Source organism: Buteo buteo, chromosome 2 (genome assembly GCF_964188355.1).
Source record: "Buteo buteo chromosome 2, bButBut1.hap1.1, whole genome shotgun sequence".
Lineage (NCBI taxonomy): Eukaryota > Metazoa > Chordata > Aves > Accipitriformes > Accipitridae > Buteo > Buteo buteo.
Window position 1 is genome coordinate 61,709,233 of NC_134172.1, and position 13,770 is coordinate 61,723,002.

The 13,770-nt window shown below is 39.1% G+C and overlaps 1 protein-coding gene across 6 annotated transcripts in view; it reads left to right on the top strand.

Moving 5' to 3' along the window:
• The first annotated feature begins 291 nt into the window (after positions 1–291).
• ATP2C1 (ATPase secretory pathway Ca2+ transporting 1) overlaps positions 292–13,770 on the top strand; it is a 53,015-nt gene continuing 39,536 nt past the window's right edge. Inside the window, exons 1-3 of one of the 6 annotated variants that reach the window (XM_075057367.1) lie at positions 292–382; positions 983–1,133; positions 4,920–4,999. In XM_075057367.1, coding sequence (XP_074913468.1) covers positions 1,121–1,133; positions 4,920–4,999 — 93 coding nt within the window. In that variant the 5' untranslated portion in view covers positions 292–382; positions 983–1,120. Of the gene's footprint in view, positions 488–982; positions 1,212–4,919; positions 5,000–13,770 lie in introns of those variants that run through there. The other 5 variants (XM_075057363.1, XM_075057386.1, XM_075057394.1 and 2 more) reach the window with 5 other exon arrangements.

The following is a 13,770-nucleotide window of genomic DNA, read 5'->3' on the forward strand; positions in this document are numbered from 1 at the left end:
GCCTCCACGCCGGGGGCTCCTCCAGAACTCCCAGTAGCGTCTGGGGCGTTTAAACGCGTTTATTTCCGTGGCTCGCTGCGCTGGGGTGGGGCGGGGCTCCGGCAGCCTGCGAAACTCTCCCCGGGCCGCCGCTGAAGGCCGCGACGCCCGCGCCACCAGAGCCAGGTCGGGGGACGTAGAGGCGGACCCCCGCTACCAGCCGGCGCCGCGCTGCTGAGGCGCAGGCGCCTGTGCGCGCGCTGAGGATCGGGGGGGGGGTGAAATCCGCCCGCCCTTCCGCTGCCGCGCCCCGCCCCGTCCGCTGCCTCTCCCCTCCCCCCGCGGAAGTGAGCGGAGCGGGGATGAGGCTGTGCTGCCGGCATTGCTGCCCCCCATCACGGAGGTGAGAGGCGCGGCGAGGCGGCAGCGGTGAGGGAGCTGCTGCTTGCGCCTCTTTCCCCCTCCGCGCCACCACCGCCCCGCTTCCCGCGGCAGCGTACGCCACAGGGTGAGCGGGCGGGGCCGGGGCGGCTGAGGGAGCCGGGGCGGGGGTTGCCGCGGGCAGCGCCGGCGCCGCCGCGCTTCAGGGAGCCGCCGCTTTCCTTGCTGCTCCCCTTTCCGCCTGGCGCTGAGGAGACGGGATGCGGGCAGGGCGGCGGAGGGATTAACTGGGGTGAGGGTTTATTTTTAGGTGCGGGGCGTTCATTCTGTGCGGAGCCCCTCCCCGGATGGGACGAGTCTGTTCGAGGCGCTTGTGGCGAGGGGAAGGCGGCGGCGCTGCCGCTCTGCGTTCCTGTAGCTGCTGGGCAACTAATTTTCATCCTTGGTGGCCTCTGACAGCTCTGCGGGCTCCGCGTGTGCCGCTCCGCGCTGGCGTGAGTGGAAAGGTGGTGGAAACCTGTGGGGTTCGGCTATTGTGTGGGTTTCTTTGGGGGCTTGTTTGGTTTTGTGGTGTGGGTTGGTTTTTTTTTTCTCCTTCTTTTAGCGCTAGTTTCTCTTGCAGATGTTGCTGCAGGTGGGAACCAAGGGAGCAGTGTGATTGCCTGGGATCTTGGGGCATCTGTCTCTTCACCTTTCAGCTCCTGCTCCAGTGCTGCTGTTGCTAAAGACTTTTGTAACTATCGACTCAAGTACAGTTTCGATGGAAAATGAAGGTAAAGGTCTCATCAGAGTCACTGACTTCATTGGAGCTAAGAGGATTTTTGCATGCAATTTGGTGACGACTCCTACTGGTGCGTGTGTATGTTTTACCGTTCCAGGGGTTTGCAGGGTTGCTCTTGTGTATTAATATCGTGGTAGGAATTTTGATCTGCATTTTGTAGCTTAAGAATTGTAGAACCATCGTTTTTCTTTATTTGTACTACTGCTTGTTGAACTGGTTATCAGACAGATTTTATTCTCTCTTGACAGATATTCAAAACATCTGTTGCATGTTTTAGCGCTCTATGTGTTTGGAATAGAAATCTATTTAGATAGGGGCTTCTGAGCATTAGTTGTTGGTATTTGCTTGGATTATATGATTTTGTTAAATTTTATCTTTCAGTGTGAAATTGAGAAGCGTTAATTGCATTTTGTGTTGAAATATTTTTGTGTATACTTTGTGTTCTTAAAAATGACTTAACTTTGCTCTCTTGGCACTGAAGTTTTGAGTTCTTCCACTTGAAAGATCTGGTATGAAGTTGTAAACTCTATGTACTGAAAGAATTTGCACTATTATGCTTTTTCCTTCTTGTCTAGTTTGGAAATTACTTAATCCAGGGAGTTACTTCAGTTTTTCCTTGTTGGTCTTCAATTTATGCTCTAGGAAACTTGAAGGCCACTTTGCACTGGTGATGGTGACTGTGAGCTTCATTGGGGGTTGTTTGGTTTTGGTTTTTTTTTTCTTTCTGTTTGACTCTGCATGTTGAAAACCCCTGAAATGTATTATTTTTATTATTATTATATATGTAAGAAAAGAAGTGTTGATTCCCCCCTCTTCCCCCCCCCTTATGTCATCATTATTCTTTGAAGATATTAGATGGATTTTTTTCTTTTTTTTTAGGTAGCTTCTGGATTTCCTTTGCTATAGGTTGTTATGTGAGACATAGGAGCTCCTTTTCCTCCTACCCCATTCTGAAAAGAGAGGTGCTTTTTTATTAGTTTGACACGAATAAAGAACTGGATTGAGTTTGTGGGATAGACTAAATTATTTTCTGTGGTTCGATATTCTGTTTTGAAATACGGTTTTCTTCCATGACTGGAAAGTTATAGTAATTGTGAAGTCCAGCCTATGTTGAAAACTATGTAGGTTGTTATAATCTGGCATTTCAGAACTCTTTTCTAACTTTAAAATAATGTTAGAATTTTCTTAATTCTATTGATCATGTCTTCCAACTGAATATTTGTAATAAAGAGCATAGAACTTGTTAGGTAGAAGGAATTTTGGAGTGTGGGGGAGCATCTCTAGTAGAAGATTGATCTTTGTTTTGTGAGGCTAGGTAGCTGATAGAAGTAGTGTCAATGCCTTTATATTTCTGTCACTGTGTTGCAAGTAAAAGGTTTTTGAATGGGCAGTACTGGGGGTGGGGGAAGCAAATTGTATACCATTGTATAGAAGTACACTTAGAGGGGGGAGAAAAAGCAGCTGTATGACATTTGTGTGCCAAAACCAAAATGGCAGGAAGACTAATAATGCCTTTTAGTTCTATTACCAAATAAACAGTGTATCACAGATGTAGTTTATAATCAAGTTGCATGTGATAGTGTGGCCCATTCTAATTTTTCTGAATGCTGGTAGCACAAAGATGGCACTTCTTAAGTTTCTTATGGAACATATAAATTATGTTTAAAAACTAGTAATATTTGTATGATAGAAGTAGCATAAAAAAAGCTCTGTCTAGGGGAAAAATAAAAGATGATCAGATGCATATTTCAAAGGCAAAAATAAATGCTATGGTTTATTGAGGGCTTTCAAAATGGAGTAGGCTTCTGTGGGTAGGAGGAAAGCTAAACTTCAGTATGAATAAAAAGACTGAGTTGGTTCTCTTAACATTTGTTTCATTTCCCCTCCCCTCCCCTGCCCTCGCCAGTCTCATAATTGAGTCTCCAAACAGGCACATATATCTACTACTGTCTGTTTTGGTGTTCTTGGTGCTTCTGAGCCCTTCTTTTTTCTATCCGTTTGACATTTTGAGACAGCTAGACACTAGCAGCTTTCATACTGGAACTTTTAAGCACTCTTGAGAGGATCCTTAATGTACTTTCTTCAGGAGACAGTTGAAGAATCTTTGTAATCTTGTAGAACAAATATTGCAGTTAGAATAACTTGAAACTTTTTTTTTTGTTTTGCAAGTTTGTGTTTGAAAGGTTTCTTTAGTTTGGATATTGAGCAACAGATGGCAGATTTTTTTCCCCTGTCTTTGGATGAATATTCAAGATTAGGAAGTGATAAGATGGTTTGGAAAACTGATATTTTCCTGTGTTAATTCAGTATTCCTAAGCAGTACTGTATGTTTACTCTAAGCTAGTTAATGTTTTGTCCCAAGGCTTTGTGGTTCCTGTCTTGTGTTGGGATGACTAAACTTCTGCAAATATTCATGTATCTCTTGGTAATGGGGAAGAGATAATTTCCCATCAGAGGAAGACTTCTGCTTAGCTCAATATAACTATGACTTAGAGGAATAATGTTTGTATTTCTGTTTGAAAAGATAGAATTTTGTGACTTATTTCCATAAACAGAGCTTTTTCTTAAACTGTAGGCAAAGAGAACGTGCATAGACAGAACAGAACTCTGAGTGCAAACTAGGCTTTGTAATTTTTTGATCTCTCCATTGATGCCTTTGGGCTGTTTTAAGTAATTTTCTGTAGTCGTAGGTTGATTTTTTTTTTTCTTTCTTTTATCACAATCTTTTAGATTGTGACAGGTTCTTTGTCCTTGTCTTGTAGAAGGATTGTCTTGTAGAAGACTTCCTTTTAGCAGAAAAATAAAGAATACAGTTTAGGTTACATCAACTTTGAGCCTCTCAGCTCTGAGGTCAGACTATGATTACAAATACAAATTGTTAAATAGGAGTCCTGTTTTGTTACCAAGGCCTTCTGCAGCATTTGTTTTCAGATCATTAAGTGCCTAACAGAAGAGGTCAGAGTAACATTTTCTCACCTGTAAAGCAAAAAGTTTTTCCCAAAATTGTGTAGAAGGTTGGTACAAAAACTCAGACCAGACTCACAGTAAGTAATAAAAACATCATGTGGTGATTCTGAAATCCTCCTTAATCTCCATTGTTTTGAGTCCTAGTTAATTTCAGCTAATCTTCAAAGATGACTGTTAACTTCAGCCTATAGTCTGTCAGTAGTAATTTCAGGATAATTTTGATAATTGGATGAATAGTGAGATATAAGTCAATAATTTGTTTTTTCTTTGAAAAAAGATGCTTTAGTTCTTGTCATCTCAGGATTATGTGATGTGAATTGTTTTTGTTTGTTGTGTGCTTGAAGTGCAGTTGAATTTTCTAATGATTTTCATGGGTGTTTTTCTTAAATGGTGAAAATAGGCTTAGCTGTTAAACTAACAGATTGAAGATCAGTGAATAGAACTTCGTTTTTGGGGGCAGTGAGTTAGCACCCTGGAATAGCTCATGATAGATTAGGCAGCTGTAAGTACTGATGAAGGGGTAGAGTATGTGTACATGCAACTGACAGCAGAGGGGGAAGGGATGCCTGCGGCAGCAGTGACTTGGAAACAATTTAAATTGCTCCAGAGTGGCATCATCAGTTGTTCATGAAAGTAATATCCAAAATAATCAGAATGAAATTTGTCATGGAAAATGTTAGAAATTCTGAAATGGAGTTGGTGTTATCACAGCAGTTCATGGTCCTTTTGACATGTAGATGATTTCTTAATAAACTAATAGGTGAAACAAGGATTTTGGTATTCATTGATTACTGTTTCTTACCATCCGCAGCTTGCAGGAAAAAAACCCCAATTCTTTACACTTATGTTGGTGAAAAAGTCACATCTCTTCTGTTTAACTTGGAGGATAAGGTGAGAGAAGTGATTTTTTTTTTTTCTTTTTTAGTAAGTGGAGAGTCTTCACTGAAGACCACTTCTAGTAGATACCTTCCTATCTTATTAACAGTGCTTTGATAACTTAAATAACTGCTAAGTTAAAATAGCACTTGTCTTGCATTAGAAACATAGATTTCCTTTTTAATTGAACAGTCAGTGTCATCTTTTAATCTGTTGACTGGTTGATGGAGCATTAGTTTCAGTCTTTCCTTTACCCTTTTTTTTTCCCATGCAGATAAATCAGAAATGTTAATCTATAATAATGTAGAAGTGGTTTAACATGGAGTCTACTTGAGTCCAGATGTCACAGAATGTATGTTTAGTTATTTTGCTAGCTTTGTGTGGAGAGTCTATGGCAAAATTTTTTCTTAGTGAGTCACGAAAAACAGTAGTGTAAGGGACAAGTCTTAGGGTAGCTAATTTAATAAGAGAAATACATTTTTACTTACTTTTTTGGTGAAGAGTGGCAAGTATGTGGTGATCCTGAGATGCTCTTCTATAGGACTGAATGAAATGGTCACATTACTGCTGAAAGAAGATCTACTCTGAGCTGTGTTTCAGCTGTAAGTGTTGTGTTGGCTGTCATGGTTGTTGAGTCTGTCTGGCTTGGCAAGCCAGCTTTGACAGAAGGTTAGCCCAAACCCTTCTTTCCCCTTGCCCCCTGTTGGACAGCTTTCTGTTGAATTAGTAAGTTGAATGGGCTCACGGAGTGTCCAGTTAATGTAGAAAACAGTGAGGGACAAAGGAGTGAGACCTTCTCCTATTAGCGTAAGCAGACCATTATCTTGACTCAGTTCTTTATGTAATCATGGCTTCAGTTCAATATAAAATCACCTATAGACCATGGTGGAATTTTGCAGGAGTCGAATAAGTTAGTAAGTAGATTTTAGTTGTGAGACCTGCTTTTGAGTTGGTGAAAGAATTCAGGTGATACCTAATTGACACTGAGCGATAAAATTGGCATTTGCAGTATGGTTTGTAGAAGCTAGGAGGAATGATACAGTTACAATGCGGAGAAGAGAAGGAAAATAAAATACAATAATTAAGGTATAAATTTGGGACAGGCATCTGTTTCTAGTTATTTGTTTTGTAAATGTTCTACTCTAAACAATTAGAAGGGATAAAATGGATAATGGGTTAGCAGATGCAGCCTACAGAGTCTTTTACAAAGTCTTTAAAAATATTTTTAAGTCATAAATTTTCTGCAGCACTTTTTTCTGCATACATAATTCACAAAAAAAAGCTTGGTCAATAGTGTTGCTGCTTTCTTGATACTAATTATAAGAAAGTTTATTACCATAAGTGGAGTAATTATGCAGTGAGTTATGTTTGCATTTAAATTGACACTGACACTAGCTTGTTCTGAGAACTGTTGTAAACAGTAAGTTTGGGATTTTTTTTAATGTAGAATTTTATTTTGTCACTTTATGAAGTAACTGCATAGCTGTCAAGGATATTATCAATGATTGGGTCTTGGAGCTTCATTTTAACAAAAAATACTGAGCAAGTATTTGTACTGCTATTTTTGCTTAATACAATTATATGGCAACTAAAGTCTGATCTTGTTGTGGATACGTAGTAGTATATATCACAGCGTGCTAAAATTCTTTATTAGTGTTTGCTCTTCAAGTGCCATCCTTCATTTTGAGAAGCTCAACGTTTCAAGGTGTTATGAGATAGAAGCAGACTGTTGGAGAGGAGCCATATGATCTTATTTCAAAGCTTAAATGTTCTCTTCTAGAAAGTTAGCAACTCTTTGGCAAAACAAATGACTGATATCTAGACCCAAAGTCTTTTGGCCTTCAACTTCTAAAAGGCTTTGTGTGAATCAGGATTTAAGCAGAGGAATATGCTATTTGGAGTGAAGTGAGATATGGCCACCAGTGCTGTCTTCCTTGGGTGATGGTTTCTGAACTGATCCAGTGCTATTATACATAAACTTTGCTTTTATCAACGCACTAGTGTTGATTTGATCATTTTAGTGTGTGCTTGGGATTCTGTATCTTTTGTTCTTCTGATTAATAAGTAGTGACAAATATATGAAATGTTCAAGCAGACTTTTCCAGTGTTCAAGGAGTTTTTTTTAACAGGAAGAATCAAAGCTGAATGTTTTGCCCAACAAGATACAGATTGGTCTGATGTGTTTGTCAATGCATTTTTGGTAACTCTGATGCCACCTCAAGGCTTTCAGCAACCAGGCTTTAAATTCATCATAGTACATCCTCCAGAGTATACAGAAATACTCTAAATGTTTTTCATGTTTTGTAGTGACTGAATATGAAGCTTGAATGTTTGGCATTCTTAAGTTTCAACTGTATACTACATAAATGAGCTAAAGGAAGGTGAGGTGGATTTTTGTTACTCCTACAGTCTACAACACTGCAGTCAGGTTAAGGTATCATTTTTGTGAAATACCTTCTCTAGCTAGAGAGCTGGCAGTTGTCATTCACAAGGCTTGCAAGATAACCACATGGAATATACTATGATTACAGAAAATTGCTGGTAGCCTCAGTTGAACTAGATGTCCTACTTTCCTTTTCTATTTTTGAAATTAAAGAAGACATAGTGAAGCATCCTGAAGGAGTAAGATGTGTTACTCGGAGAAATGGTTTTTTGGAAGATATTTCTAGTATGTGAAAATAGTTCTTGAGCTTTATAGACTACTGTAGAATTAATAAGTTGGATGTTAAATGGAACATCTTAGTCTTTATTACACTGTCTGAAGTAGATGGTATTTGGGATAGGTCTCCTAAATATTTTACAACTTTTAAGATTGGGCAGACCTTGAGATTTAAGATGGTTGGTGCCAGTATTCAGATTTCTGTTTCTTAGTTGGTCAGAAATGCAGAAGTGTTGTGTACCAAGGAGCACAGTTCTGCATTATGGCTGGTCGTTGACCATAGTGAAAGTCCTAAGCACTGCTGAAATAGTACTTGAATACAAGGCAGTTTTTTTCAGGCTTACAGGGTGGCTTAGCAGGTTGTTCTCATAATATGGGTATTTATATTTTATATTTCTTTGGTTATCAGGTAGTGTCTGTGCTAGGTTGAGTATCGCCTGGTTTCTGTAAAGTCTTACAAAATAACACAAAATAGCAAGGGTCTGAAACTATGTGACCTCCCAGGATAGAAGTTAGTCTGCAAGGATAACTCATTAATGCAAACTAAGTGTTTCTCTTTCTTTTTTGCTTTTTTTAGAGACAGAACTTTTCTGTGTGCACTTACTTTGATGTGGGGACTCCTGGTAAAATGTTTAAACTAAAATACTGTTGAATGGGAACAAATTTATTTGAGTATTAGAATACAGGGCTGCTGCAGCTGTTTCCCCAGAAATGAAAAATCATCACACTTTTCCAAAGGAGTCCATTCAAATGAAGATAGTAGACAGTAACTTCAAAGCCTTCAAAAAGTATTTCTTATCCTGAACAAACAGTGCCTGGTAGAAAACAAGTGGCTTATTAGTCTGCAGACCTCAACCTTTTGGGGGTGAGAAGGGACAGCTGTTTGCAGTGGCAAGTAAAATACCCTTTTTGCAAGTTGGTCATGGATGTTTGTGTTGAATGAGTGTTGGCACTTGTTGCTCTAAGAAAGCAGCATTATTTCCCGTAAAGGTATTTGTCAGAGTATAATACTCTCTGACCAAGTTCTTTTAGATAATCCACATATGGAGCATGTAATGTTTAATAGAAAATGTGTGTATTTGAAGATATTTGATGTGGGATTTCCGATTTAGCAGAATGACATATTTGTACTATGTTTTCAGTATATTTTGTAAGTTACACATACCAAAATATAGAAATTGCAATACACAGTTCAGTTGTAATACCAATGTGATTCCCATTACCAGTCTCTGTAATATGCTCACTGTCACGACGCTGGGCATCTCCAGTCGCCGGAAAGGAATACATGGGTTGAAACAAGCTCAAGCCTGTTGCTCTCTGAAATTTTGTCGTCTGTTCATTTCATATGTTGGGCTGAGCCACATATGCATCCCCCCACGCTGGTCTGGCTAACTCAGGCATTCACATTCTTTTGATGAAATTGGGGAGAAACACACCACCAGTTGATCCATTCAACTGATACAGTTGTTTATCCAAAGCAAAGGCCGCCCTCCAGTCCCCATTGTGCTGAGGTAGTTAGCCTCTTTGCAACAGCTGTGGTTAGTCACACCTTACTTTATTTCCTGAGCTTCATGGGCATATCACGCTTGCCCATCTCCTCTGAGCCTTCTGTTATAGGGTTTTATTGGTCAGTTACAGTATTCAGATATTTTTTCATATCTAAATTTACAGGGTTTTGAGGATCATTAGAGAAATTGCTAGTTGAGAATACAGGAATTAATCAGTCTTCGTGATTTAATCACATATGTTGTACACAAAACTGTATCAGTGCAGCCTGTATAGATGAAGCCTTCCTGAATATAACTTCCAATTTTATGCACATCATTAAAATAAAGATAATTCAGTTCAAAAGCCCAGAATAAGAAATTAAAAAATGGAATTTACTTAAGGTAAGTTTGTAGCTTGTCTGCATTTATAGTTTGTTAACGTGATTGCACTGATTTTTATTTATTTTATTAAATCTGTATTCACCACACTCAGCTACTTCTGCCTGCTTCTTCTGTTAGCATAACCGGTGAATTTCTCTGGAGATTAAATTCCTGGTAAAATCTGGTGGAATTTCACAGCGGAAGTTGCATGATAATCACAACCATGTTGGGTATTGCTTGTTCTAGAATGGTCTGAGGGCTCTTTGCGTGCTCTTCTCTGCCCTGCCTCCACTTTTGGAATCCTGCTGTGCATCTGGGGTTTGCTTCTAGATGTCCACTTGGTCTAGGACTTACTGTAACTATTGAGCGTGCCTAATGCTTTTTTTTATGCTTGGCTTTTTGCTATGTCTTGTCATCACTTGGTCACTCTTCTGTGACCGGGACCTGTATTGAGCTTCTGGGAGCACCTTGCCTTCTAGACAAATGAGGAGGCAAAGATGGCAGAAACATCTAGTGGAACAGATATTTTTAAGATTGTTGTTAGAAAGTGACTCTGTGGAATCACAGGCATGATGCTGAGCAATGACCTATTTAAATAGTTTGAAGATGGACAATATGATAGTTAAAGATCTGGATCTCCAAAACCTCTAGCCACCATGTCCTAAATGAGTAGGAGATGACTTTGCACTGATGCTTCATATCTGATGGAACTGACAGAAAAGAGGCTTACTTCCACTCTGGTTAGAGCCTTTTCCTTAAAGATACCTTTCATAGCCAAGAGTCTTTGTCTAGTGGGAACTGTTTCCAAAGTCCATGTGCACACACATGGAGATTCAGGCCTCTATGCCCATTGGCATCTAGTTGATCTCTAGGCCCGTGTGCTTTCGGGATGTCAGACAGGGCAGAAGAGATAAGCGCTTGGTATTTTATTATGTTACTTGTGTGCACATATGTCTACAGTAGTTGATTTATCTGTCGTTACCCCTCCGCACCCAGCATCCTGGCTCCAAATTGTACAGAACCAGAGAAAAACATGTTTAGTAGTATCTGAGCTTTCTAAACCTTTCACTATATGTCATGTACATTTTGATCATACAGAAAATGGCAAGCTTGTAAGTTTCAATATGTTTCGTATTCTGTGAAACACCTTTTTATTACGTTGTTGAACGCTATCTTTTTTTTTTTTTTAGTGCAGGGAAGGTAGATTAAAAAATGGAAGCTAATTCTTACAGCAGGTGAGGGAAGTGCTGATTCTTCTGGAATTCCAAAAAGAAAGGCACAAATGCTTGCAAGGCAGATCACTATTAACTCAGAAAAGGTGATAGCAAGGTGTAAAATCCTATGTCCTTTCTGATGCTGGGAACCCTGAGATGATACAGCTTTGGATAGATCTCTGGTCAGGGCATGGCACACTATAGATCTCATCTGCGTTCATGAGTACTCTTATGTGGTTTTGTTCACAGTACAGATTCGTCAATCACTGATAGCAGTCGGGTCTGTAATGTGGGTTTTGAAGTGTCCCTTGGACAACATGCTCTAATATCCTTATCTCATCAATAAAGCTGCAGTTCCTGAGCAGGTGCATGTAATATTTCAAGTGGAAAAGACAATGTACTGTATATATACTTAAGATTAAATGTGTATTGATTAATTACACATTGATTATGTGTACATTCATTAATTTTACTATTGATTAGACACAGCATGATTCAGTAGCAATTGCATGGTATCTGTGATAGAGGCATAGACCTGGATGTGGGTCAGTAACTACAGTAATAGTCTTACAGGTTGATCACTACGAACAAGTTGAAAGGTCTTTGTAGTACTTGAGTTGGCTAGAAAGGGATTCAGTTTTATAGGGACTGATGGGGTAGATTCAGGCTGACTTAATCAGCTGTTCAGATGGACGGGAAGATTCACAAGAAAGCGATAGGTATGCTTAAGAGGCAAATATTGGAAAGTGTACTGAGTCTAATGCTTCTGGTCATCTTTTTCCATTTCCAGTTGTGCCACAGTGTTTCCTGGGTACTGGCTGTACTAACCTGCAGTTTGCCAGTGAGACTTCTTGTGTGGTAGGGTAAACAAGAGCAGAGTGCTTAAACCCAGACATGTTCCTGTCTCTCAGGTTTTGAAGGAACTTACGATTGTCTTTAAGTACCTCAACTTAAATTTCATTGTTTTGTAAACATTTGTGTTTTTTTCACTTTTACTGTTCTCTGTAGTTTTATTTCTATACCACCTTTGTATTTGGCACTTGTAGGTCAGTTGAGTAACTGCATGTAGCATTTACAGGACTTTATATTAGCTAATTAGCCAAAGTGTTTTGGTGACAAGTTTGCCTAAAAATAGATTTTGCTATGAGAGTGTTGAAAATTTTTTAAACTGCTCTTAGTGAAGGTAGGTCCTGCCATTTGCATTCTCTGAGCAAGTAGAGCTAAAATTTCCCCTTAAAAATAATTGTAAAAGTATCTCAATGTCAGTGAGCCCATAGTAAGAAGAGGGTAGGCAGGCTCTTGTAGGGTATGAGGAAGAACAGAACATTACTGTTAACTACGTTTTTCTTTAGAGAAAACGGAAGGGAACTCTGAATTTCTGGTAATGTAAGCCTTCTAGATGAATTTGTATTTATTTTGATAAACATACTTTGGTCACAGTTCCATGGTCATATGATTGATGCATATTTCTTGGCCTAGAAATGGAGGTGTGTACATTGGAAGCGGTCCAAGAAAAGTCCTTCCTGAGGCAGCTATTTATTTCTGTTAGTTAGAATCCTGCTGCTTTGTTCCTTGGTAGAGTTAGCTGCAGGTGGGGAATGGGAAGCTGTAGTCATAGCTCTAGAAGCTTCAGTGGTCATGTATGTGCTGCCTATCTGATATAGCAGCATAGACTAGTATCATTTCTTAGTCCAATTATCCATATAAAAATTTGGCCTGCAATGAAGTACAGAAGCGTTTTAAGGTATCAGCTGATAGATGCTTGAAAATTAATTGCAGCATAGGATGGGAAGGCATCTTACTGCGTGAGAGTTGACTCCTTTAATATAGAACACTGGTTTTGGGGATAGCTTTTGTTGGATACACTAAAAGATGTTGCAGAAGCCGAGATCTCCAGTGTGCAGATCTGGGCAGCAGTGCAAAGGACTGTAGAGCACTTGCTGACAGTATTATATAAGTAATCTTTCTCTTGCTTTATGGGAGTAATGCATAGTAAAGGCAAAATTATTTGCTTGAATATAGTTACTGTGTTCCAGCAGATAGCAAGCACTTTTTCCAACTATTTTTTTTGGACATAAATCTGTTGGTGTAACCCACTTTGTATTCTGGAAGGTAGTGATGAAGGGAACAGTGGTCAGTTTCTGATTGGCTAAGCAATTGAATTTGATTGGTGGCCAAGTGTTAAATATTTGAAACTGTTCTTTTCTGAACTACAGGTGTAGCTTAATCTACACAGATTGTAGAGGTTTTTGAGAATTTAGATGAGGATCCATGTAGAATTGTCTTATTATATGTAATTTTGCTCTAGAGAAATGAGATGGCTATAAAAAGACCTTCTGAGACTTTATTTTTTAATCCTATACCAGATTTTCTCTGTAGGGTTTTTTTTTTCCACTGCATACAGTACGGTGTTCTTCATAAAAGTGGGAGATAATATAATGAAACACCCATGCAAAATCAATGGCTTTTTGAGTCTGTCACAAAAAGGTTGTCAAAATAGGTTTTGTTGTTGCACAATTCTTCTGTGCTAGTGAAAACTTATTTGGAAAAGCCTTATCTCTGAGAGTACTTTTAACATTTCTGATTAAGGACATTAACTTCTTAAAATATCCTTAAAAAGCATGTTATTAGAATTTTTGAAGTCCAAATTGATAATATTAGGAAAATGATCAGTTACATGTCCTTTTTTTGGAATTATTTGTGTTCAGCAGTCATGTCAGTTGGTATAGGGAAAAAGATTTTTCGGAGCACTAAAATCTGTAACGGCTGTCAGTTCATTTCTACCTACTCTTACTGGGAAAGCTTGGTTGCTCAGCATTTTTGTTGAGAATGTGGAGTCATCTTGGTCAAAGTAATTTGTGGGTTTGTTTTGAAACAGCACTAGGGTTAATGGTTTTCAGCCCTGAACTGATGTTTAGTAGCTAATACCATGAATGTGGTATCTCTTTTCAATAAAAATCAAAAGCTAGTACTTAGGATGGGAAACCTTAAAGAAAAGAACATGAGCTAGTAATTCTGTAGGGTATTTTATCAAAGAGGGGAGAT